The following is a 26,063-nucleotide window of genomic DNA, read 5'->3' on the forward strand; positions in this document are numbered from 1 at the left end:
CTGCTATTATACCTAGTTTTCTATTATGACAGCTTAATATTTAAAAGTGATGCTCAGTACCAGGCAACGTTTTTTTTTGTTTTTAGAATCTCGATGCCACTTTACTATCTTATTATATTCAATCGTTGAACATATAAAATTTAAAAATGGCTAGATGGCGTTTGTGATTTTTCCCTTTGAAACAGACTTGTATTTCTAGTTTTGTAAGCTTCTTGACCTAACGAAAATAAAATCTTATCTGCGAAACAAGGAAGCCCAAGGGAGAGACCGGGGGAGGGGAAATCAGCCCTTTTCCGTACTAGAAGACCAATATATACAAAGCCAAAAAAATTGAATAAATATGAGACTTTTCTGACAAAGTAAAATCAGGCAAACTATAAAATCTTTTTCATTAGCCCCCTCTTACATTAAGAAAATCATTTGGGACCTCCTTGTGCAGAAACAATACAAATTTCCTAACCCGATTGGACACGATATTGCTAGGTCAATATTAAGAGAACAGCTATAATAATTAAGAGGAAGAATTAACCTTTAATGAAAGTTATATATCTGTGTTGCCTACAAGAAGAGGGGGGGGGGGGTGGATTCTAAGAGGTATATTTTGCACATTTATTTGGGGTGTGCCAGGTAACAAGTATCGGTCATATTAAGGTGAAAGAGGATGGCAACACGCCATAATTTACCCCTTGTGCCAATTTTAAAGAGGTTAAAATCACATAAATCTTTAGTAGATTTTGTAATCGACTACTTGGAACCATGAATTCCGGCATTTTGTCTAAAAGAAGAAAATTAGTGCTTTTCGTTTTTTTGGTTAGCGCATGTCACAAATTGGCATCTTGAAAGATTATATAAAAAGAAAAGCGATGTTAAACCGGCATTACCGTAAATACAAGGGGATGACTGCCAGTAGGATATATAAAAAAATCTTGGAGGAAGGAGGGGCAAACAGAAGGGAGAAAAATGACTTTACAGGACCACACAACACTACCACCACTTACTTACTAACTTTCGGCAGAAATCAGACAAAGATTTATCCTGCTCGATACCAAAGAACGGCGGGATTAATCACGCTGTCCAACACGATCTTTCAGCAGCAGTCTTTTCTACCTTCTCGAATCTTCAGCCAATCCTTATCCGTACGATGTCCGTGTCGGCAGATGCCGTCACCAGGATCCAGGTCATTCTTGACTGCCCGCCATAAATTCTTTCTCTGACTGCCACGTCTCTGTTTCAAAGTTGGAAAGGGGTCAACGGTGAGGACGTCGTACCAGGTAGTCGGTATAGTATTGTCCAAGAAAATTCAGTGGCCCTTTTTTTATGATTCCCCAAAGAATCTTCTTCGAACTCCAGCTTTTGATACACGAGACCATCGACTGACACGTAAATCATGCAGCGACGGCTTAATGATTCAAGGGGACGGAGTCTCTTCGGCTTTTAGAGGCCAGGTGTCATAGGCGCATAGTACGGCAGATCGTTGCCTCATACCGGTTCATCATAGTTTTTGTGCTGATTCCATGTCTTCTCCAGAGGGACTTTTTCATATATTTGAATACATCCGATGCCTTTCATATTCGTGCTATAGTACCGACGTCTGAGCATCTTTTGGAGTTATGAGCATCCGACGTCTGAGAATCTTTGGATAGAACAATCTAGCGAAACTGCTCAACGTATCGATGGCTTCGCCCTCCAGGTTGAAATCTAGGTCACTCATGGTATTTTTTTTTTCATACCTTATGTTTTGTGCTTACTGATCACGAGGCCAGCTTTCTTTGATGTGCAGGAAACATTGACCATTTTCTGAAGTTCTACATAAGTACTCCTCAAAAACCTATATAGTCTTCGAAGTCAAGGTGTATGAGGGGGATTCGATTGTTTTCTTTCTGTACGACTTTGAGCCCTTCATGAGTACAAAGACAAATTTTTCATTATCCAGTCAGTGATATGGTTTTCACTTTACTAAAAAAAAAAAAAAAAAAAAAAAAAAAAAAGACCGCGGAATGTCAGTTGAATATACATATACTGATATTTATTCCTCAAATGTTTAATAATTTTTCTATTTATTAAAATAAAAAGTGAAGATTTAAGATGTATTTTGTTTTCAGTATAGTACAAATTATGTCCTGGCCTTGAGAAGGCATGGGTGTTGTCAGCCGTACTCATATTAATTTTTGATCGTTTTGAGTTTGACTCGGTTATTTATTGCAATTTCTGTTAACGTTGGATTTCACTTATTTACTGATATGCTTGGAAGATTATTTGACTTTATTTCTGCCCATTTTTGGTTTAACGGAGCTCTTTACTTACCTCTGAAAAACCTATTTTGTGGAAAAGGTTTTTTAAATTAATTTCTGTAAGTTGACCTGAAAAATGAAACCTGATATCATTTACCAAAATTAATATCTGTGCTCTTTGATAACCTGGATACACTTGCACTCTTTTGATTTACTTAAATTGTAAGAGCAGAAGTAGTAATAGTAGTAGCCGCGAAAGTTTCAACTTCATACCCCTGGTCGTTCTCGATATATTGCTGAAGTGTCTTATTAGCAAACATACACACAGTGCCTTTTCATTAAGTTTTAAAGCAACACTTAGCTTCAAAGCATAATGGGCCGATAACATAATTGTGGGGGGTTGACATACCCAGTATCCCTAGAGACATAGTTACTGGATTATTCTATTATTCTGAACAAAATAGCTGTCAAGATTTTGACTGGATGTGCTTAGAAAATGAATGGGCTTGGGAGGGCTGTCTGCCCTCCAATCTCTTTTGACTCTTTGAAAGGGCACTAGGACTTTTTTATTTAGTTCAACATCCGCCCAAATATTACTTGTAAGCTTCACCTTAATTGTCTTAGCTTCCATAGTAGCAATGGTTGTAGTAACATTACTAGCAGTATAAGCATAACACCTTTGGTTTCTTCAACATCTCAGTAAATACACGGTGAAAGTTTAAACTTAATACCATCAACCGTTCCTGATACGTCTTCTTGACAACCTGTGTGAGCATATGGTTTTCATTTAGTTCCATACAGGTTCAATATTTCCCAAATTACTCGTCTCAATACCCTCAGTTTTAGCAGCAGCAGCAGCAGTAATAGTAGGAGTGGAATTAATAGTAGTAGCCTTAGCAGGAGTAGAAGTAGTAGCATTAGGATGCGAATATTTTCTTTTGGTTAGTTCAACATCCCCCACAACAACCTCTGTTAGTTTCAACTTCCTACCAAACTGTTCCTAAGATATTGATGTTACGCCCTTTTGAAAACCTGCATACAGACGGCGTGCTGTGATTAAATTCAATCCCCCTAAAAAACAAAAAAAAGAATATCCTTGAAAATTTCACCTTCATACCTTTAGGCATAGTTGTAATAGTAGTCACAGTAGTATTAACGTATTGCCTTTACAAGTAGTTGCAATAGAAGCAGTATTAGTAAATGCAGCAGTGATAGTAGCATTAGTAGTAGCGTGCACGTATTGCCTTTTGGTCAGATGATCTTCCCCTTTTAGAATTATCTGAAAGTTCCCAACTTAATACCCAAATCAATTCTTGCGATACACTCTTTTCACAATGTACATGTCAAAGTGTCTTTTGATTTAGTTCAAATTTCCCCTCAATATTGTAAATGGAGTAGTGTGGTACTAACAGAAGTAGTGGTAGCATGCCTTTTTTTACCATCTGCTATATCATTTCCTAAAAACTCTTATTTAATATAACCAGTCATTCATGAGTCGCCCTTTTGACAATCAGTATACACATAATGTGTTTTGATTTATTTCAGCACTCCCCTCAATATTCTCTGGAAGGCTCATCTGAATGCCCTTCGTCTTTTTGAAAAGTAAAGTTCAAACATACATACCTTTCTCAATAACATATACTATATGTAAACAATGAACGAATTGTCTACAAATTGTAGACTATTCGTTATTGTAGACTACAATAACTTACAGCCCTTGCCCTGAGGATTGTGGGGAGGTTGACATCCTAAGACTAATTACATAAGACGTAATTACTGGAACTTTCAACAATGCTGAACAAAATAGCTCTCTTAAAATTTTGATGGGATGTGTTTTAGGGAACGATAGGCTTGTGGTTTGAGAGACAGGTTGCCCTCCATTCAGTTTTGATTCTTAAAAAGGCCACTAGAACTTACAACTTCCTATTAAATAACCCCTTTCGAAGTCTCTACGACAACTCCTACTGTCCGAAGTGCCCTGGTCTAAAAAAACAAACAAAAAAAAACAATAAAATAAACAATACATTGTGCCCACGGCGCAATAACACTGCCTATGATACAAAATAAGTATGTTAAAGTAAGTAGTGCGAAGCAATACAGCTAACAACATGATAGTAACACGGCTGCGGTTAAAGGCCCATTTACGAAGAGACTTTACTAATAGTTTTATTAGCTATACGAGTCAATCAGATTTTTCATATAATTTTCTGATTTGGTGAAAAACTAAGCGAAAATCTGACTGGCCCACTTTAGCGCTAATTACCGATATTAGTAAGATCTCCTTGGGAATGGGCTTTAAGGATGAAAGTGGAGCTAGTGAGAAGTTACACGTGGAGCCAAGAATTAAAGCAGAATTGTGTTTTGTCCTTTTTGTATGGGTTATATGTATATATATTTTTTTTTACATCACTAACTTAAGAATTGTCAAAGGACATGACGAGTGACCTTCATATTAAAGTTCAAGCAGTTCTAGTACTGGAACACATGGAAATTCTTTCCCAGTTGATCTGAGGGACTGGTCCATTTCTGAAGTAAATCTGCTTTAGAAATGATTTTAAGAAAAACCTCCAAATTTTTTCTTTATCTAGTACATCAATAACTAAATAAAACGAATAATAATTTCGAAAACCTTGCAGAATCATAACAGAGAACCAAATACTAATGTCATTTAATCAAAATAAGTCCATTAAGATAATAGCAGCGTGATCAAGGTTAAAAAACTTAGTCTTATTATAAGTCGATATTCATGACAATTACCACTTGTCAGTCTTATTAACCAGCTTCAATTTCTACTGGATGATCGCTGTGTTGCCAATAATACATGCCTTTTCGCAAATAACCACCCCCGTTATGTAATAAATGCTATGGTCATTTTGGCTGTGGAAATTTTGGTGGCATATGTCAACGTGTAAATCTAAATTTTGGCACTTACCGCCAGAATTTCAACACAATGTGCCAGAGCTCCTCCAGATTAGTATTCCTGTTCAAGAATAGGTCAGCACTAACGTCCAATAGGAAAAGAGCTTATTTGCCTCAATCCCAAAACTATTACTGCATATTTGTCTGCCCTCGCAGATCCAGAGGAATTAAAAAGACGAGTCACAATCTGTACATTAGATGAAGCGAGACAAGTTTTGATACGAAAGAATGTGAATCTTTATTTAAATTTTCCATATACAAAACAAATGAAAATTCCCCTTCTTTCGCCAAATTGAAACGAAGTCGCAGCTCACTGAAAAAAAGATATGATATTATTGTCCATCTATAAAAGGTTATCAGCATACACAAGGTTCCAGGTTCCGAGAACTCCCAAATGCGAAAGAGAAGTGTTTAACTTTAGAGTTGGGATAATTAATAACCAGCTGAATAACAAAACAACTAAAAAAGTTGACAATAATCATTACCAGAAGCAAATTATAACGATAAACAGCTCAATATGTATTAATTAGCAACAGGTAGTATCGAAACATTCAAGCAAATGATGAAAATATTTATTCGCTATCTTGCATTCCTTAATAAAAGAGACAAAAAACTCTCACTTTCCGTTCAAATAAAATAGAGTTTAACGGACAAATAATTAACAATTACGAAAAGCATAAACCGTCACATGGGCATAGTCGAAATTGACATACATTTAATTTTATTTATCTGTAATAAACATTTATACTTCTAAGGAGCGTACAGCAGAAAGGGGTAGACAGGACAAGGAAAGCTATTTTTAAAATAGATAACTTAGATATACTCATCGACAGACCCCCTCCCAGCATCTAATACAGAGCCACTGCAAGTGATTAACAGACGCATTTTCGGTGCAATCAAGATTTCAGCACATATTGGTTATAATAAACAAGTAAATAAGGCACGTCTTAGCGTCAATTTTTATTTTGTTGGCGCATTTATTTCTCATGCCATTCAATCCAAGTTGCAGTGTATAGTGTAAAAACTAGTAGCTCATCATTTTAAAAACAGGATAAAGATAACATGCAAAAAAAACAAAGAATTCCATGCTAGATAGTATAGATGTACAAACCAGATGTCAGCCAGAGAGAAGAGAATTTACTTTCCCTAAAAATAGTAACAGAGGTAAAGAAATAGAAAAGGAAGAATTATAAAAAGATTGATTAATTTAAAGCCCCAAAATTCCAGCAAAATATGAAGGACCAAACTTTTTGTCTCATTTCAGATATTCGGCTCTTCTTAAGTTATTTTCTTTCTTTTTTAATGGGGAGGGAGAGGGAGGGACGGATGCTTTTTATTTTATTTTACTGTTCTTATTCTTTTATTCTTCTTATGCTTATCTTTTTCATATTGTTATTTAATTTCTCATTTCATTAATTTTTCACTGTTTATGTTCTAAAGTTCTCCAATTCATGCTCTCATGGGACATTTCTTTTCATATCATCATTTATCAGCTTTCATACAATTTATTGTTTTTTCTATTACAACTAAGGATGGGCAAGTGAAAACCTGACAGAAATATTCAAATATTGTCTCTACATTTAATCAAAGCGCTAAAAAAAAAGAAAGAAAAAAGGAATAAGAATACAAAATCATTAAGTTATAAAGGGCGTCACTGATGAGCAGTCCCTACCCATAGAGCATTTGGATACAATCTAGAGCCTCATTTGTAAACGATTTAACTTTGATTCTTCACCCAAAGCATATTTGATACTCCTTTACAAAAACGAATTCTGCTGGTATCTTAACTGTATTCTTAACAAGGCTGGTATCTTAACAAGATTACTATAGAAAATTTACACTAACAAGTTTCTTCAACAATAAGAATAAGTGAGATAATAGTTAGATAATATATAGGTTAGTTAGATAATATAGAAACAAGTTAGAATTAATAAAAATACTCAGTTACTGGATCTTCGAAACAACGCATTGTTTGTTCCATTGTAACTTAGACAATATAGGTTTAATGAACACGTGAAATTTAATTCAATGATTTCCCATTATAAATACCAGCCATTATATATTGAACAGTGGTGGTACTTTGAAGAAAGAAGATGAAAATTCTTGCATCACAGAAAAGAAAACGAAAACAAGACCCACGATGGGTATTAACTTAAAAAAAAAACTACATAAGAAGAAAATGTTTAAGAAAAGAAGATGCCATACATTCAAACTATAATATAGGTAAGGAGCACATCTATGACGACAACACTAACAAACCGAGAATGTTTTATTAGCATTGAATACACTTTATTCCCGAGTCAAATTTAGTCAATTAATCATTTGACCACTTATGAAAAACAGTCTTCTAAAATACTTCCAGGCATGCTAACTAAGAGCCCACCACCGACAAACGCATTTCTTTAATTTAGAAAACCCACATCTACTATAAGACACTCCCATAAGAACTAATAGCACATAGGCAATCAAAACGTCCGAATTCGCCAGTCGAAATGTCAACATGATAGCTGTCTTTCAACTTTGTAACGTCCCATGTCGGACTTGTCAGACTATTTAAATAATTGAAATTGTTGTAACTTCAAGAAAAACAACGGTCCCTCCAGTGCAGGTCAGGCATTAATAACTTCTTCTCAAGTCTACACAGAGCCCTTAAGCCAGCTTAGAACCGGACAGCGAGAAGTCCCTGGGACCTGCAGTTGAATGGAGACTTTGGGCAAGCCTGGGTTCCCTTTTGAACTTTACATGGTTTTCCACGCTTGGTGATGCTCTTCTACCAACAAGAGTCAGCGTCCTCTACAAGCCATCTCAAGCCTAGTACCTCCTACTCATTTTATATTCTTGCCTACAAACTTGAGAGAGAGAGAAAGAGAGAGGAAAAGAGAGAGAGAAAGAAAGAGAGGGAAAGGGAGAAAGAGGGGGAGAGAGGGATAAAAGAGAGAGAGAGAAAGAAAGAGATAGAGAGAGAAAGGGAGAGAGAAGAGAGGGAGAGAGGGAAAGGGAGAGGGAAAGGGAGAGAGAGAAATAGAGCGGGAAAGGGATAGAGAGAGAGGGAGAAAGATGGGATAGAAAGAAGGAGAGGGGGGAGAGAGAAAGAGAGGGGGGAGAGAGAGGGAGATGGGAGAGAGAGAGAGAGAGAGAGAGAGCGAGAGAGAGAGAGAGAGAGAGAGAGAGAGAGAAAGAGACAGAATTATCCCCCTGGGACCTGATGTCCAACCGGCTGTATATTCGTTTATGAATTTTTATCTTCCAACCTACTGTAAATCGGGACTTAAAGATTGTCTCCTTTTCTGCAAGAGGCGTTTGCTGCCATCTGTGATTTTTTCAGTCCAGTAACAGTAATGGAGGCCAAATGAGGAGCAAGTGAAATAAAGAAAATCGACTTACGAAAAAAGGGCAAAAGGTAAGAAATTAGAAAAAAATATAAAGAGATAGGCTAGATCAATAGAAAAAAAAATCAGGCAATATATCCTAAGACCGAAGTATTGACAGGTTTGATTTTTAACGAATTTGCTGTTATTGCTGTCATCTGGCAGAGGGACTTTCGGTCTTGTACAATGGGTTGTACATTCGGTCTTACCTTAGAAGTCCAACGGGTTGGAAAATTGTATTTTTTTAGCTAAGTTTTTTTCTGGTTAGGCCTAACATTTTTTTTCTTCAGTGAGGCTATTTAAATGGAGTTGTTGTATGTCTAAAGTTTCCTACTGTGAGGTCTAAAGTACTAAGAGTTTTGTTTCTTTTGCAGTATCCTTGGAAAAAGCCTTGTCCTTGCTTGAAAACAGCGATATCAGCAACTTGGAAGATAACAGAGACAAAACCGACCCTGAGTGGTATTTACCTGGCAACACATGTGCAACAGATCAGCAGACCAAGTGTACTCTGATAGTGAAGAGGAGTCTCAAGGCTTTCTAGATTGGGCTAATCTCAATGACTTTTCAGTCCTATTCGACGAAGGAAAGGACGAAATTCCGATAGCGCAGTATATTCCAGCATTCACAACTGATTCCGTACCAACAAGTCACTCAGGAAAAATTCGAAGCCCCAACAAAATGTGGACCAGTTAAGATACCTTGAACGAGCATCATTCATACATTCCCTTTTACTCAGATTCAATTCAACGGGAAAGCTGGAAGCCACATGAACACTTTTTGAAGTACTTCCCTGACTCATTTTTTGAGACAATGGCTTTCGCAATGAATTGTCATTACCGGAAGGCCACAAAAAAAACTTTGTTCGCTAGGGCCTCCGAACTGAAAGTATTCTTTGGCATTTCCATCGTCATGAGTAACATGAAGTTTCCTCGTCTTCGAATGTTTTGCAGCAATAAATTTCGAGTCCCTATCATCTGCGAGAAAATGCCTCGAGATCGGTTTTTCAAGCTTAGACAGAATGTTAAGTTCCTTATTTAGGACGAGGATACCAAAAGAAATGATCATCTTTGGAAAGTGCGCCCCTTGCTGAATTTGGCACGAGATGAGTGTCTAAAGCTTGAGCGAGAACAATTCATTTGTATTGACGAGCAAATGATTCCCTTTGCTGGGCGATGCAGCCTGAAGCAGTACGTACTAAATAAGCCAAATCCACTTGGCTTGAGAACTTTGTTTTAGCAGGCTCATCAGGTCTGGTGTATGATTTCGTAATCTATCAAGGAAAGACCACCTTTGTGCCAGAACTACAAGCTAATGGTCTAAGTAGTACAACTTTGCAACACCTATGCCAAGATCTAAGTGAAGGTTCCTATCTTTTCTTCGATAGGTACTTCACTAGCATATCTTTGCTTGAAAAATTATCAGAAAGCGCAGAAATGCAACCAGCACGCTCATGAAAAATCGATTCGAAGGTCTATCAGCGAAGACCGATTGTAAACTAAAAAGAACTGGACGTGGGAAGTCCTTTACATTCACGCGAGAAGATGGAGTTATAGCCGTTACGCAGTCGTACGACAACAACAAGCCCATTTTTCTAGCTTCATGCTGCTATGGCAAAGAACCCGAGCTACCTGTGTCAAGATACAACGAGTCTTAAAGAAAATATGTAGATATCCCCAGTCCTCTTGTGGTAAGACAGTACAACAAGTACATGGGCAAAGTCGATCTCTGTGACCGCATGGTGAGTTATTACAGATTCAGCAGCAGGGCAAATAAATGGCAAGTTCGAGTTCTTCACCATTTTATTGATTTGGCTCTTTCAAATGCCTGGCTACTCTGCAGGCAGGATTCAATCAAAGGGAATAAACCCTACGATCAGCTGATCCACTTCAGATTTCAGGTAGCTGAATGTTTTGAAGATCTTCGGCGATCAATCGAGGGCGACTTTAGCGAATATGAAGTGTCCTGCGAAGCGTGTCAGGTCTATCTCTGCTTTCAGGTTCGCAAGCAAGTTCGAGAATGTTTTTCGCATTCCCATAAATGATAAAGGTTGTTTTTATGTGTTATGTATGTTGATCGTATGTTTTCTCATGACATTTTGTAACTTGTATTTGAAAATTACACGAAGTTGAGTCCCCATGTCCAACGGGTTGTACATCCCCCCCGGTCCCCCAGGACGTAAAAAAAAATAAAACTTTCATTCCATCGTCTTGTGCTATTTTTTTCATCGGTAAATTCCAAATTTCATATACGCCCCTACTCAAGAACATACCCAGGACCCAGGAGGTTATACAAAATACTATAAAGTAGATTTAGGCATTAGGAAAGTGTGCATTACCTTCTTTCCAGAAGCAGCTCCAACCTTGGCTTTCTTGGTTCCGCGTACTTTCTTCATTCTGTTCTTCCTTTCCTTTCGCTGTTTTCTTGAGAGCTTCTTCTTCTCAAACATGCCCTTCTACATTTGGAATAGATGAAAGTTAGACATGTTTTAAAATAATTACAATCTCTTTATTTTTAACAGGTAACAACAGTTGCAGAATACCAAATCTTTGAATTGACTCAAGTGAGCAAAGTTTCTTAGCCATTCATAAAATACTTGGGATGCTTACTTGATAAGATCTTACACCAAGTTTTCAATTCAACTCACAGGTCCAAGTGTCAAATTTCTTCTCATTTTAATTATTCCAATGATCATGAAGACGTAAAGACCATTAAACACTTTAAACAGCAAAATGTCAACATGACAATTGTCTTTCAACGTTGCAACGTTCCAGGTCAGAATTTTCATATTATAAAATATTATTTGGCATCTAGAAACAATGGTCCTACCAGTGTACCAGTGCAGGTCAAGGACTAATAACTTCTTCTCAAGTCTACACAATATTCTCGAATGATTGAGAATATTGGGAAGAACTTAGGATAAATTATTTTCCAGGGTAAAACACATTTTTTCTCGTTGACTCTTGATAATGGATTGTTATCTTTTTGTTTTTTTTTAGTCCATCGTCAGTTTTGTGAGGCTGGTACAAAAGAAACAATTCACCGATTCTGTCCGCTTATTTTTTGCTCTAGCTTAGAACTGAGCAGCAAGAAGTCCCCGGGACCTGCAACTTACTTTTTTGCCCCCCCTCCCCTCCTCCCTCGGAATTTGGAATAGCTTTGATTGTCTTTTTTACGACAGTAATATCACTGTTGGATACTTAGAAATATAGCCTACATACTCTTATTTAAATTGTTCATGGTAGTGAGCAATAAGTAAAGCCTGACATCAGTCATTAGTAAAGGAAACCCCAAAAATTGAAAGTTTATACATACATCAAAAGAATCTGTTTTGGTACTGATTCCAAATACACAAAACTTATTAGTAAGATTTTAGAAAATGGAGAAAAGCAACCAAAAATGGATTAGACCTTGGTAAAAATAATACCATCACTTTCAACATTTAACAACCCAGTCAACCCTTACATGCAAAAACAGGTTGCCCCCCTTATAACAAGACGTCATTATACCAAGTCAGTGTTAATGAAACATCAGGAGAGGACCCACTCAAAAAGAGCATTTGAACAAGGGGCAATAAAAGCCTCAAAATATTCTCTTTTAAGCATTAGTTTACCATTTTTCTGCCCAATGTCATTTAGATCAAATATATATGAAGTAAATTCACTTCCTAGCAACTGTTCATTTGGGGGATGTATTTCGGACTATTTGTCCCATGTGGTTCCTGAGGGAATGACAGTATCTCTCTTATAGCAGAAACAATTAGAAAGTAAAGCAAAGATTTCATTAATATACATTAATATATCTGTACAGAGCCACACATAACAAAGATGATGGTAGTAGATAAATAACGCATATTCTGTAATTCCTAGAAAACAGATATTTGACAATATTGTATAACATGAAATTAGCCCAGTCAAAAGTAAATAAAAAGTCATCTTGAGTTACAAAGAGGTACATAGTCTCAGCCGCACGGTACATTTTCATCAGCAAAATTCTACAGACCTCAGAACTTCTTTGCCTCCTATTTCCACTGTCTAGTAAGGAAAAGCAGACAAATACATTAATCAGTCTTTGAAAATTACCATCAAATGACAGTACTTCATCATCGACCACTCCCTTGAACAAAGCCCACAAGCATGAAATTTTCTCCAGGGCAATAGAAAAAGACTTACCCTTTGCAGCCTGTATTTTGGCTCAAATTTCTTTGCAAAGTCGAGTGTGTCATAAATTAGAGCAAAACCAGTGGATTTTCCACCGCCAAAATTTGTCCTGAATCCAAAGGAAAAGACTACATCAGGAGTGGTTTTATACATTTTGGCGAGTTTCTCGCAAATTTCAGTTTTTGGTACACTCGAACGTCCAGGATGAAGAACGTCAACAACCTAAAGGAAAGTCAAAATTTAAACACTTTTATTTAAATTCGTCTGTTTAAGGGATTAAATAAATAAATTCGTCTAAGATCAAACCTTCAGAAAACCACATACTTGGACAGTATGACATTTATAAAATACAAGTAACATCATAGCTGATGGCTGTTTCAAACAAAAATAAAGATGATCTCAACATGAAATTTTGCATGTAAGATTTTCTTAGCATAAAGCATACTGTTATGGTGGGATGAAATATGAAGATTTTCCTAAAAGACATACCATGGACTGGAAAGAGTAAAGTTGACTATATTTTATAACCATCCAAGAAATATTTCCAATGACATAACAGCCCCAATGCTGTAATTTTTATATTAAAAATCTTCGATTTTTTTAAGTAGCAGAATTTTGTTTTATACTCCTTAGTGCACTTGGAGATAACTTTTTTAAACACGAGTTTTGAGAATATTTTTACTAGATCATTAAGTAAAATTCGACTGGATTAAGACATTTGACCGTAGGTAAAACTGTTAGGCAGAGGGCATATGTAGGAATATAGACTATAGGAGAGAGAAGGGTAAGTTGATGAGTCTGAAATAGCCAAAATAGTGTCGCTTTGGGCCTAAATATGGCAAATATGATTAATACTAATATCTAAATATTGCAACTTCTCCTAAATTTTCTGATTGTTTTTTCACCTATTGTCTGTTTTACTTTTTTCAAACTTGAACAAAAAATAAGTTGCTATGCTATGATTATGAGTTAAAAATACCTAGATACTTCCTTTTAAAACAGAACCAATCTCTTTGGAAGACCCTTTCTAAATTTTTCTTCCATCAGCTCAATAGAAGATTAAAAAACACATTTATATGATATTATTTACACAGATTTGTGTAAGACTAGCATTCACTCATAACGCAGTTGCTTAATTTCATACAGTTTTCCACAATATTTTTCAATCTCTATAACATATAGGGTCATTGAAAGAGTTACCAAATTGCAAACTGCTATTATTAACATAAAGAAAGAAAAACGAGCAAAAATGGGGGTTTTAAAGGCCAAATGAAAATACTGACAAAACACAACAAAGCGAATATTTCGAGGGGACAAACGCCTCTCCTTCTTCAGCACGAAACGAAAAAATATATTCAATGAGTGCTGAAAAAAAAAAAAAGAAAAAAAAAAAAGAAAAAAAAAGCGGAAAGTCAAGGTGAAAAAAAGGCAACAAAACAACAAAAAAACAATGAAAAAGTAAAAAATTAAAAGATGAATAAAATTCAATAAAAGCCAAAAATTACGAGAAAATACCTAACAACCATAAAAGCGAGTCATTCACTAATATCCATGATTTGCAAAAAAAAAAAAAAATTTGAACTGCCATCAACAGATACTAGCAAATAAATGAGAAATAAAAGAAAAACCTTCATTCATTCAAAGCAAAACGAACCAGCAATTGAATGAGTTGGAGAACTATGTCATCTGATTTTAATAATTGCATTCCTTGCAGACACTCATTGAGACCTAAGGGCTTGTTGATGTGTCTGATTGGGAAACTGGTTGTGATTGAAGGTTTATATTTGGCACTACTAAAGTATCAGCTTCTATTTTGAGAAAACCGAAATACAACTTATTTATTCTTAAATCACCTGAATCCCTGTTCAGATATGTATAAATGTTGGTATTATGTTTTTTTTTCTTCAGTACTCTCATTGAATATATTTTTTCGTTTCGCGCTGAAGAAGAGGCGTTTTCCCCCTCGAAATATTCGTTTTGTTGGTTTGTCAGTATTTTCATTTGGCTTTGAAAATCCCCATTCTTCCTCGTTTTCTTTCTTTATGTTATGTCAGGCCAATGTGGTTTAAGAAATTGTCTTTGCTATTATTAAGGAGTTCTTTTCAGACATAGACAATGTTACCACTTGGAGTACATTTGTACAACTTGTCATTGTTTCCAAAACAGTGAATTGACAGTACATAAGAAATTGGTAATATAATTCTGTATAGACAAGCAACTATCACAAGCTAATAAAGCCAGATCTGTTTTAAGGTAAAAGAGAATCAATGAGTCATTGATGTTTGAATTTTTAATGAGAGAAATCATTGTCAAGTTTAATAATTAAAAATTTTACAATTTTAAAACAGCCATAAGGATTATTACATCCTGCCTTCCAACAATACATAAAATTCAAAACGTAAATCTAGGGCACAGAGAGCACAAAAAAAAAAAGAAAAAAAGCAACAACACTAAAGAGAAACGAAAAAGAGACAACAAGAAGAAGAGACCGTTTTCAAACACATCAAGAACCCGATTTTAAGAAAAAGGATTTTTTTTTCCTCTAACAGGGCTGAAAACTCACCAAAATCTGATTTCCTATGCTCCATAACGGTTTTACCATTCTGGGAAAATATATCTGCTTTATATTCACCACACGCTTTCCTGGTATTCCCAGATGTACTTTTAAGCACTGTGAGATTTGGTTCTTGCAGTTTTTACTGATTCCTAGGTTTAATATTGAGCTTATGAATGATCTAAGTTTGAAATTTTTAAGCTTGAAAAATAATCTTCTGCATAGCATTCTAGGTTCTAAGGGCAATTCCTTTAAGTCTATATTACCAATTCTGTTTTTTTTTCATTCCAGCCAGTTCTGATGTTTCTCATTTCCAAAAGAACATCACACAATGTATAAATAATAGCCATAACAGTATGAACCAAACTTCTTTTTTTTAAGAATTTGAGCATTTTTCATCATGAAATCCCAAATATGCATAATATTTGTGAAGTTTTCTTATTACCAGTTTTAAAATTTACCCACTCTCTTAGACAAATTACATATCCTTTCGCCAACAATTTGTGATAACCAGTTATCTATGATACAAAATGAAATATTTTGAAACAAAGATAGAATTAAAAATAAAAAGAATTCAGAAAATAATGACATACCATTTGTTTTCTGCATAGTAGCCTGTTGGTCAAGAACTTCCTTGTTCTGATTGTGGCAGTAGTCTCATTGGTCTGAAAAATTACATAACAAATCAACTAACAGCATACACCTATCCATGCAAATATAATTTAGATTCCACTTTTGGGCTTAAACTGTCTATAGGACCGTTTTTACAGTTATCAATGTGCTAAGATCTTACATCTTTTGTCAGAAAATGCTTAAAAGTGAAATCTTTGAACAAAGATCTTACATCTTTGTCGTTTTTGTGCACACGTCTTTCATCATTCTGCTCTGATCAATGGTCTGAGAACAATGATGAGTAGATCATCAAAGTTCTCTCATCATTGTTTTATATGGCAGGAACTTGGTGTATTTCACACTTTTTGCTAACATCAGTGAGATGTAAGATTTTAGAACAAAGATGAGTTAAGAAACAATAATCTTGGCAGAAAGATGTAAGATCTTAGTGCTAAAAAACGGGCCTTATATACACACACAAACACACATGAGAAAGAGAATGCTTATTAGCAGAGGATGAAGACCATCCTAAAGAGGACTCGTATTAAAAAAAGAACTTTAATATTGCAAACAAATGGGTACTTTTACTGATGATAATAACAGTTTAATAAACTTAAAAACAATCAATTGCTAAAAAAATAATACAAATTATATGACGGCTAATTTTTTATTATACAAGTACTAATTGATAATTTATATGACACCAATTAATGCAGTTAATGAGTTTTTAGACCTCATCTTTTTCTTTTTGGCTTTTAGCCCAATTCCATCTCTCCAATAACATTTCTTGATATACTCTTGTACCAAATATAACAAAATATGGCACAACTGACACTTTGCTGATAAGGCAGAGGCAAACATTTAACAAATATTCTTGACTATAAAAAAAGAAGTTTTCTCATGCAAACTAATCAATTACCACAAAACTGGTGTTACATCTTAGTCTCCAACAGTAAACTGAAAACAAAATTTGTAACAAAAGGCCCGTTTTTCAGCACTAAGATCTTACATCTTTCTGCAAAGATTATCGTTTTTTAACTCATCTTTGTTCTAAGATCTTACAGCTCACTGATATTAGCAAAAAGTGTGAAGACCGCCACTGTTTTGCCATATAGAACAATGATGAGAGAACTTTGATGATCTACTCATCATTGTTCTCAGACCACTGATCAGAGCAGAATGATGAAACACCTTTGCACAAAAACGACCAAAGATGTAAGATCTTAACACATTGATGAGTGAAAAAACGCCCCTAAAGTTGGGCTGCTAGGTTTAAATTCTCTCCCAATGCTGTCCAGCCCCTACACTGAATACAAAAAAAACCTTCCCCCCTAAGTAAACTTAAAAAATCATGGATATAGCTCTATCCGCATGTGTACAAAAAATACCAACAGTTAAGTCAGTCTAAGAACTATGATATATTAGCACTCTTGATCTGCAAAAAAAGAAGAGAAGAAATAATCTACTGGCCACAGACGTCACAAGAATGTCAAGGCTACTACTTGCTCAGGATGTTACATAGATATAGTAGCCATGGAACTTCAGCCCCTTACATAAAAAATGCATAGATCTTCTTCATGGATCCTAATAATCAACAATATTAAATTCTTTCAGTAAATAAGTCTCAAAATTCGCAGGAATTCCTACTGTTGACTAAACAAAAATATTAAGGTTTGTAAATAGCTGCCTCAGTTCTTACCTCAAACAAAGGATGAATGACTGGTTTCTGGATGTTAATAGAAAATCTTACTGGTGGTTTCTAGGTGGTGCTCATTCAGTGTTGGCCCAGTCTTGGCCAACTCCTTTCTTGAAGGCTTCTAGGGTTTGAGACTGGATGGCAGCTTCTTGGTGTGTCCTCTTATGGTGGTTGAGAGGGACAGGGAGAAAACATAACTTAATAGGTCATTTTCTAGCAACTTACAAGTTGTTATTACATCTCCTCTTTTCATGGTGAATGTTTGTTTTATGAGCCCAAAAGCACAGTTTGCTTTTGAAACTTGAGCTTGTATGTGACAGTGAAACTTTAACTCAATTGTCAACAATGACCCCCAGTGACTGCATCAAGTAATTCAACTTCTCCTCAGTGACTGCCTCAAACTGAGGCAGTTGTGAGTTCATATGAATGTTTTGGATTGTTGCATCCAAGAAGTAGGACTTTATATTTTGAGGCATTGAATTGTACACACCATTCAAATGATCATCTGGATAGTTTAATCAGATCTTCTTGCATAGTAAACTGATTTAGGTCATTTAGGGCCAGTCCTAGAAGCTTGCAGTCATCAGCATTTAGTGTCAAAGGATCCTTTATGTTGGTTGTGCAGCTATTGATGTACATGCTGAATAATGCAGGTCAGTGGCATTGTTTTAGGAGAGGGGAAATTGCCCCCCAATAATTTTGAGAAAAAATTTATTGTATAACCCATGCCCCTTGACTCTCTGGATGTGGACCCCTCTTGTCCCTCCAATAAAAATGCTGGAGCTATGCCCCTGATGTGGATACCAAGATGGTACCCTGTGACACTAACAGGTAGCAGTTCAGAATAGATAGCATTTCCACTGCAGTTGCATATCAACACCTTCTGAGTCCAGCTAGTTGGAAAGGCTTCTATCCAATCTATTATATCTTTGTGTGCTCTGTATGCCTTTAATTTCAAAGTTAGTAATTGGTGTTGAACTTTGTCAAAGGCTTTGGCTTGGTCAAGCAATATTACAACCACCAGTTGCCCAATATCTAAGATTTTAATCACGAAATCATGTGACTCAATTAAGTTAGTATCAACTGATTGGTTTTTTTGAAACCCATGTTGGCTTTAACAAAACAGTTTTTTTTTCAAGGTGGGAGACCATTGCCTTGTTTATGATGCCCTCAAGCACTTTACATACAACTGGTGTGAGACTTATAGGCCAATAATTACTGGCAAGACCCCTTCTCCCTTTCTTGTGAATAGGCTTAATGTTAGTCTGCTTCCAATCATTTGGAAGCATTTGTGATTAAGGGTCACACCGCTGGGTCACTCCTTACTTACAGTTTGTTACCACAAACTGTTTGATTAGAATCTGCATTTCCATTTGGCTTTAGAAGTCAGTTTTGGTGTCCCTCATGAATGCATTCTAGGGCTATCATAATTAGAAGCTTTTTTAAATACATGCTGATCATTTTAGCCTAATTTACTTTGCTTGCACTCAGTGCACAGTTTTCTGACAAGAATGCCACATGCCAATAATCTCTCCAATGCCAACCACCCTCATAATACAAAAAAAGGAAAAAAAAATCATTTACACTAGTAATCTTACAATTATCCCTTCTGCTGATAGGAAGGTGCCTCAATAGTATTCCTACCAAACTTCTTGTTTCTCTTATCAGGGGGGAAAGAATGAAGAAGTCAATCTCATCATTTTGCTTAGCATAACCTTCAGGGTTGTCTAGCAGGTTCTTTCAGAACAAAGGTTATTGGGAGCAAGACTATCTGGCCCTTCTGTCTTCCTTAACAGAGCAGGCTTCAATTCCTTCAATAAAGGTTCCCAACTTTAAATCCTATGAAGAACCAAAACTATAAGAGTTGTCTTACCTTTGCTTTCTGAATAGAAGACCCTCACTACTATGCAAGAGATATTTTCCAGAATTCAAGATTAAAGTGGATGGCATATTGTTTTAGAACATAAAGTTGGTTTTGATTGTGCCAGCTTCCTTCCAGCATTTCCAAATTGGAAAAATAGCAGCTGTAACAGTTACCCTTTTGTAGAATCACCAGCATAGGGAGAGTTACCTATATTGCAACCTCCACTTCCACCCACAACACAAATCATACTACTCAAATAAGGAAGTGCAAAACTCTCAAATGGGAAGAATTCTAACCATTTTTCCTTACCATCCTGGAGAATATTCTGAGAGTTAAAAAAGACATGGTTCAGATGCTGCCTTTTCCACTCTTTCTTTAAACACTGGTATTGCTGCATCTCTATCCAATTATTACCATGTCTTTCCAGCAGAGCTCCAAGGAATTGAGATACCTTGAAGTACTGGTTGTCAACATCTGATATCCAAATAAAACTTTTGAATAACTCCTAGTCAGCTGTGTTTATACTAAGCACAATCCTTTTTCTACTTCTGACACAGATCAAAAGAAAGTTTGTACACTAGCTTGAAGTTCATGAGTAGCCTCCACAACATATTACTGAAGACAATAATGAGAAGTAAAGTAAGTGGAATGAAATAGCAGACTTAGTTGCAACAATGCAGCAGATATACCTCAGACAGATCATGATTGTAAGAGGAATGTTAATGCTTTAAGGTTTAGAACAAAGATCCATCTTCCCACATATTTTCTCTCTACTTCAATCATGGGACTTGTTCATTATTGGTCAAAAGCCAGATTTCTTCTAAATGACATTTGTTATCAATTTGAAGAAAACATTTGACATGCTGTATTTGAAATTGCACCTGCTTCACAAGATTCTAGTACTTTAAATATTGTTTCTAGACTTCAAAACTCAAAATAATTTTTGGATGATTATTAATAGAATCTCCCACACAGTGAGTCAACCATCAGAGAAATGATTAACATGCTTATGATGATGATCTACTAGACCTTGGATAGTTCCTATCAACCACAATAGCTTTGCTATAAACCAGTCCAAAGATACAAAAGGACCTTCATTGTGATTTGTATACCTCCCTATGGAAGAACAAGCTAGATGGATGGGTTATAATATACTTTGTCACTAAACACAAATATGAAATTGAATGCTGCATATATAATCCATCACTTTTGGAAATGGTTTGTCCAACTAGGCTTATGGAGAAGGCTAAATTCAAGGATTCACTTACACTACACAAAGTAGGTTGAGCTTGATTTGCTATAGGGAAAAAATTTAGAACTCAGAGAGTGGTCTATTATGATTGTATTGCAACCATTACACAAGACTAAGAGCACTGGTGAATTAGGGCAATAGAATAAACAAAAGCTGGGAAATTTAGTTCAGTAGCATTTCCCCTTACCCTATTGTAATCAAAGAAATCGGATTTCATATTACCAAGTACAGCAAAAATGAAATCTGACTGTTTTAATTCATTAAGAGAAAACTACACAACCATGTACATTTTAAAGATTAGAAAAAAAAATAACCAGGGATTTGATTTTTGATTAAAAAGACCTCTATAAAAAGTTATTTGCTTTTTGGTAGTAAAGATCATAAAAGAAAAACATAGATATGACAAAAACAAAAATAAGCTAAACCATATGGCCCAAAACAGCTTAAGAAAGTGCAGCTATATTTGAGGATAAACACATTGTTTTTGTTTGAACAATGGTCTTTGTGACCATAATGAAGAACATTACAATTTTGTGTGTTCATTTTCATCAAATAGTTTTTGGTAACAAACTGTAAGTAATAGTAACAAAAACTAAGAGACAGTCTTGGTAGCAATGGATACATCAAAAGAATCAAATTTTGATGCTTATTCAAAATATGTAATGTTCTTCAAGTTTTATTTACCCATCAAAAGTTAAATGCCTGAGAAAATTTATAGGTTTTAGGAAAAGGGAGGAAACAACCCCAAAACCTCAAGTAAACTTAATGACAATCACACCATCAAGTTCAGCATAAAAATAAATTACTGTAGATGTTTCAATCTCCTATAAACAAAATGTAGAATCTTGTATTTTTTGCCAGAAGCAAGGTCATGGATGCATGTTTTTTTTCCCATGGGTGATTCTATCAAACCAGTTATCCTAGAAGATTCAGAGGGGGCTCATTTATCAGAAATCAAAAGTTCTAATGCCCTTTTTAAGTGACCAAAAATATTGGAGGGTAGCCAGCCCCCCTGCCCATTTTCCCCAAAGTTGTCTGAACAGAATTTTGAGATAGCCATTTTGTTGAGCATAGTTGAAAACTCTAATAAATATATCTTGGAGGATGACTTGACCCAAGAGGAAGTGGTTCAAGTAATGAACTTTGTCCATTGTTTACATATAGTAGGCCTATTGGCTATTGAGAAGCATACAAATACTTTTCAGTGGGAAGTAGGTAGATGGGTGGATCTTTAAATGTAAGAATTTTTGATCTGGGAAGGGACTTACCATCAAGAGGGAGCTGGATTTCCCAGCATTATTTAAAAAACAATGAGAAATTAAATTTTTAAAAACTAGTCTTTTCCACCTGAAAGTAAGGAGCAACATTAAAAGTTAAACAGAATTTATTGCAAATATGAGGAAGGTTGCCCCCTCCTCAATAACCTGCTCTTTATGCTAAAGTTTGACCTTTTGTCTCAATTCTTTATGAGCAACTTTTGAAACACAAGGGCTGTTTAATTAGAATCAGAAGCTTGTTTCAAGTGCTAAAACTTTAATGTAAAGAGTGGGTTATTGAGGAGAGGCAACCCTCCTCATATTTGCAATAATTTCTGTTAGTTTTAAATTTTGATGTTGCTCCTTTCTTTTAGGTGGAAAAACTTTTTTTTTAAATACAGAGGGCAGCACTGATGAAAATCTGATAATGCTCTAAAAACTATGATTTTGAACAACCAAAAGAAAAATCTAAAATTCTACTTAAGCTACTTTTGGCTATCTTGGAAAGGGGTTAGGTTAGGAAAATGAAACTTTCAGGGATGGGTCTATAGGCTAATGTATGTCCCAGGAAGGTATTTTGAAGTACCTACCTCTACCTCTTCTCTCTAGAGGGTCCTGACATTTGATGACCCTTAAAAATCTGTGTTATAAAAGTGAAACCTAGCAAAATAGATCTTCTGCTTAAATAAAGTAAAACAAAATTATTTTCAGCTTCACAACTTTGCTCAATCCCAATTTATAAGGCTTTATTGATATGCAAATACATTTCCTAAATTAAAAAAAATTGATATGGCCAGAAATTCTACTCAAATAATAAGAATTGCATTTTCAGAACAAAAGCCAGATAAAATTTTCCTAACCAAACCCTTTTCTAAGATAGCCAAAAGTAGCTGAAGTAGAATTTTACCCAAAAATCTTAGAAAATCATGATTTCTGGGTATGAATACACCTACAATGGATCCAGGGGGCAAAGATGTTTTCACTTAGTTGTACTTGGCACTTAAAACAAAAAATAGATGTCCTTGGAGGAATCTTAGAGGTGGGAACCTTGTAAGAGTTGTGACAACAGCTTTTGCATTCTTGCCAGCTTTGAGGTTTCCAACACCAATTGGTTTGGTAAATTTTTGGCAGTTCATATTATTGACTTAAAAATAAAGTAAACATACTACTCAATGCCATTTTATGCTCTTTCCAAATATAAAAATCATTTTTGTTAGAAATGAATTTTACCCCCACCCCTATATATACCAATTCAAGGTATATATATGCACATTAGGGGGGTGGGGTAAAGTTTATACCTGATGCAAACAAGAGGTAAGTTTGGTAAATATTTACCAAATCATATTATTGACTTACAAATAAAGTGAATATACCACTTGATGCATTTTTTTATGCTCTTTCCAAATATAATACTCATTTTTATTGGAAATGAATTTTACCCCCACCCTTATATATACCAATTCAGGGTATATATTTGCACATTAGGGGGGTGGGGTAAAGTTTAAACCTACCTCCCATTTACATCAGAAATAAAATTTACCCCCACCCCCCTAATGTGCAAATATATAACCTGAATTGGTATATAGGCTATAGGTGTGGGGGTAAAATTCATTTCTAACAAAAAAGGGGTAAATATCTACCAAATCATATTATTGACTTACACATAAAGTGAATATACCACTCAATGCCTTTTTTTATGCTAATTATGAATATAATAATCATTTCTATCAGAATTGAATTTCAGCCTCTCCTATATATGCCAATTCAGGGTATATATTTCTACATTAGGGGGGGGGGGCAAATTTTGTTTCAGATGTAAATGGGAGGTTAGTTTAAACTTTACCCCCACCCCCCCCATGTGGAAATATATACCCTGAATTGGCATAGGCTATATGGGGGGGGGGCTAAAATTCATTTCCAATAAAAATGATTAGGCCTATTATATTCATAATCAGCATAAAAAAGACATAGAGTGGTAGGCCTATATTAACTTTATGTGTAAGTCAATAATATAATTTGGTAGATATTTACCCAAATAGGCCTATGAGTATTATATTTGGAAAGAGCATAAAAAAGGCATCAAGTGGTATATTCACTTTATTTGTTAGTCAATAATATGATTTGGTAAATATTTACAGTAAGTTTTAACTTTACCCCCAACCCCCTAATGTGCAAACATATACCCTGAATTGGTATATATAGGGGTGAGGGTAGGCCTAAAATTCATTTCTGACAAAAATCATTATTAGGCCTATATTCATAAAGAGCATAAAACCTTATAAAACCTTTAAAACCTTATAAATTGGGATTGGGCAAAGTTGTGAAGCTGAAAACAATTTTGTTATACTTCATTTAAGCAGAAGATCTGTTTTGCAAGGTTTCACTTCTATAACTCACAGATTTTTAAAGGTCATCAAAGGTCAGGACCCTCTAGAGATAGGAGGAGTGGAGGTAGGTAGTTCAAAATACCTTCTCAAGACATAGTTTAGCCTGTAGACCCATTCCAGAGTTTCATTTTCCTAACCTAACCCCTTTCTAAGATAGTCAAAAGTAGCTAAAGTAGAATTTTACCAAAATAGGATATCAAACTTATGAGAATTAAATGAGCAGATCAAAAATTTTCTACCTAAATTATACCTAGGAATATAAGGAAGAAATGGTTCGAACAAGAAATGAAATATAGTAAGAAAGTATAACTATCCAAAATGAACAGGGAGTGATATTGAACTGCTGCACAATTACTAAAATGGCAGTGATTGAAACAGATAAACGCACCATTTTCAGTGATCTCTTTTACTTTTAATCGGTTTTTCTTCTGTGACGTATTCTTCCTCTTGTTCTTAAAAAGAGAGCTGGCTATCAAACATGATTGCCGCTCGAAAAAAATTGTGCTAGTCAGATCAGAAAAAAGGAAAAAGTACCATACTTAAAAGAAGAACTAGCCTACCTTCCAAAATATTTTTGTGCGAGTTACCCTTCACACAGCACGCGCACCTGGTTGCACGGATTCCTCTTTGGTTTGACAAATAGCAAGAACTATTCCTTTTTTTCATTTCACATGTGTTTGACATTACTCTTGTTTACGTTCTTTTATTCAACTGTTCCGATACGTTTCTTGTTTCTGTGGTAGTGCAAAACAGTCAATAGTCATTGAATCCTCGCTTGAAAATGGCCGGCCGTGGTGATTGTTAAGTTGTGCCAATTGCATGTTTGAATAATGTAAGCCTAATATAAACACAGACCTAGCAACGCCACAATAGTGAATCAGCTTTTATTCTTCGTGTGCAGCAGAACAAAAATAGGCTAAGGACTCAGTTTGTTTGGGGGAAGAGGAAGAAAAACATCTTTTAGATACTTTATAGCATTTAAATTAGACCCAGTTTGGAGGTCTTAACTAGAAAAAAAAATTGAACAATATACGGCTGCAATGCATGTAAAAGCAAGTGAATGCTGTTTTATATCTCCATTCTAGAAGGCAAATGCACCACAACGAAGGGAGGCAGCCCCTCAAACAATTTGAAATTCTGTAAAATTTTGACCATAAGTCTAAGACTGAATCCGAGGCTAAACGGAGTACTTACAATAAAATCTCAGAGACTTCAAAAATTTCAATTCGAATTCAATACCAATTCTGATATCCGGTAGAGAAGGTCCAAGATTCAGTAGAAAAATTGATAAATTCTGTTAAGGATGTCTCTTAGTGATATGTCTAATTATTAAAAGGCAAAACAAAGTTGATTACAACAATAACAAAGTTGAACAATATAGTTAAAGGCAAAACAAATCTGAAATAGCTCCGCAAAATTTGAAAAAAAGTTGGTGATTTGGTTGAATTTCACACAAGATTTTAATTTTATTCCTCTCTTCCTTCCAGAATCCAAGCAAATTTTTTGGAACAGATATGGTAAAATGCGAAATTCGTTAACTTTGCATTTTCGTAGTTTGGCCAAATCGGCCCAATTTAAACTAAGAAAATAAAATTTGTTTCTCACCTAAAACAAGTTATTCGCTTATCGAATTTACGGCTTTTGCATTGGTTTGACCTATTTATTTTTCATCTTTTTTCGCCAAAGTTGAACAGTGAGCAATAAAATAAGCAAAATATAACCTTGGTTGCAAGAGTTCAAAAATAAATTCAGATTCTTAGAAATATT

The 26,063-nt window shown here is 35.3% G+C and overlaps 1 protein-coding gene across 2 annotated transcripts; it reads right to left on the reverse strand.

Annotated features, from left to right (window-relative positions):
* Positions 1-5,363: 5,363 nt before the first annotated feature.
* RpS24 (ribosomal protein S24) lies at positions 5,364-24,766 on the reverse strand. 2 transcript variants are annotated; one of them, XM_089099519.1, is made up of 6 exons: positions 24,685-24,766; positions 15,823-15,894; positions 12,688-12,897; positions 10,854-10,970; positions 6,262-6,296; positions 5,364-5,463 (listed from the first exon to the last, which is right to left on the reverse strand). In XM_089099519.1, exons 1-5 carry the CDS (start codon positions 24,685-24,687, stop codon positions 6,288-6,290), a joined length of 411 nt encoding a protein of 136 aa, XP_088955645.1. In that variant the 5' UTR covers positions 24,688-24,766; the 3' UTR covers positions 5,364-5,463; positions 6,262-6,287. The 2 variants fall into 2 exon arrangements, with proteins under 2 accessions (XP_088955645.1, XP_088955646.1); XM_089099520.1 differs by lacking the exon at positions 6,262-6,296 and having other exon boundaries at positions 24,685-24,765.
* Positions 24,767-26,063: the final 1,297 nt, after the last annotated feature.

This window comes from Artemia sp. Qi Xiang Cuo, chromosome 13 (assembly GCF_049724085.1).
Source record: "Artemia sp. Qi Xiang Cuo chromosome 13, ASM4972408v1, whole genome shotgun sequence".
NCBI lineage: Eukaryota > Metazoa > Arthropoda > Branchiopoda > Anostraca > Artemiidae > Artemia > Artemia sp. Qi Xiang Cuo.

Excerpts from the sequence above, each read along its gene's own strand:
- RpS24 (XM_089099519.1), bottom strand. Across the intron at positions 12,898-15,822 it reads TACTATGCAGAAAACAAATG|GTTGTTGACGTTCTTCATCC; the intron begins GTATGTCATTAT and ends ACTTTCCTTTAG. Across the intron at positions 10,971-12,687 it reads CAAAATACAGGCTGCAAAGG|AAGGGCATGTTTGAGAAGAA; the intron begins GTAAGTCTTTTT and ends TTCCAAATGTAG.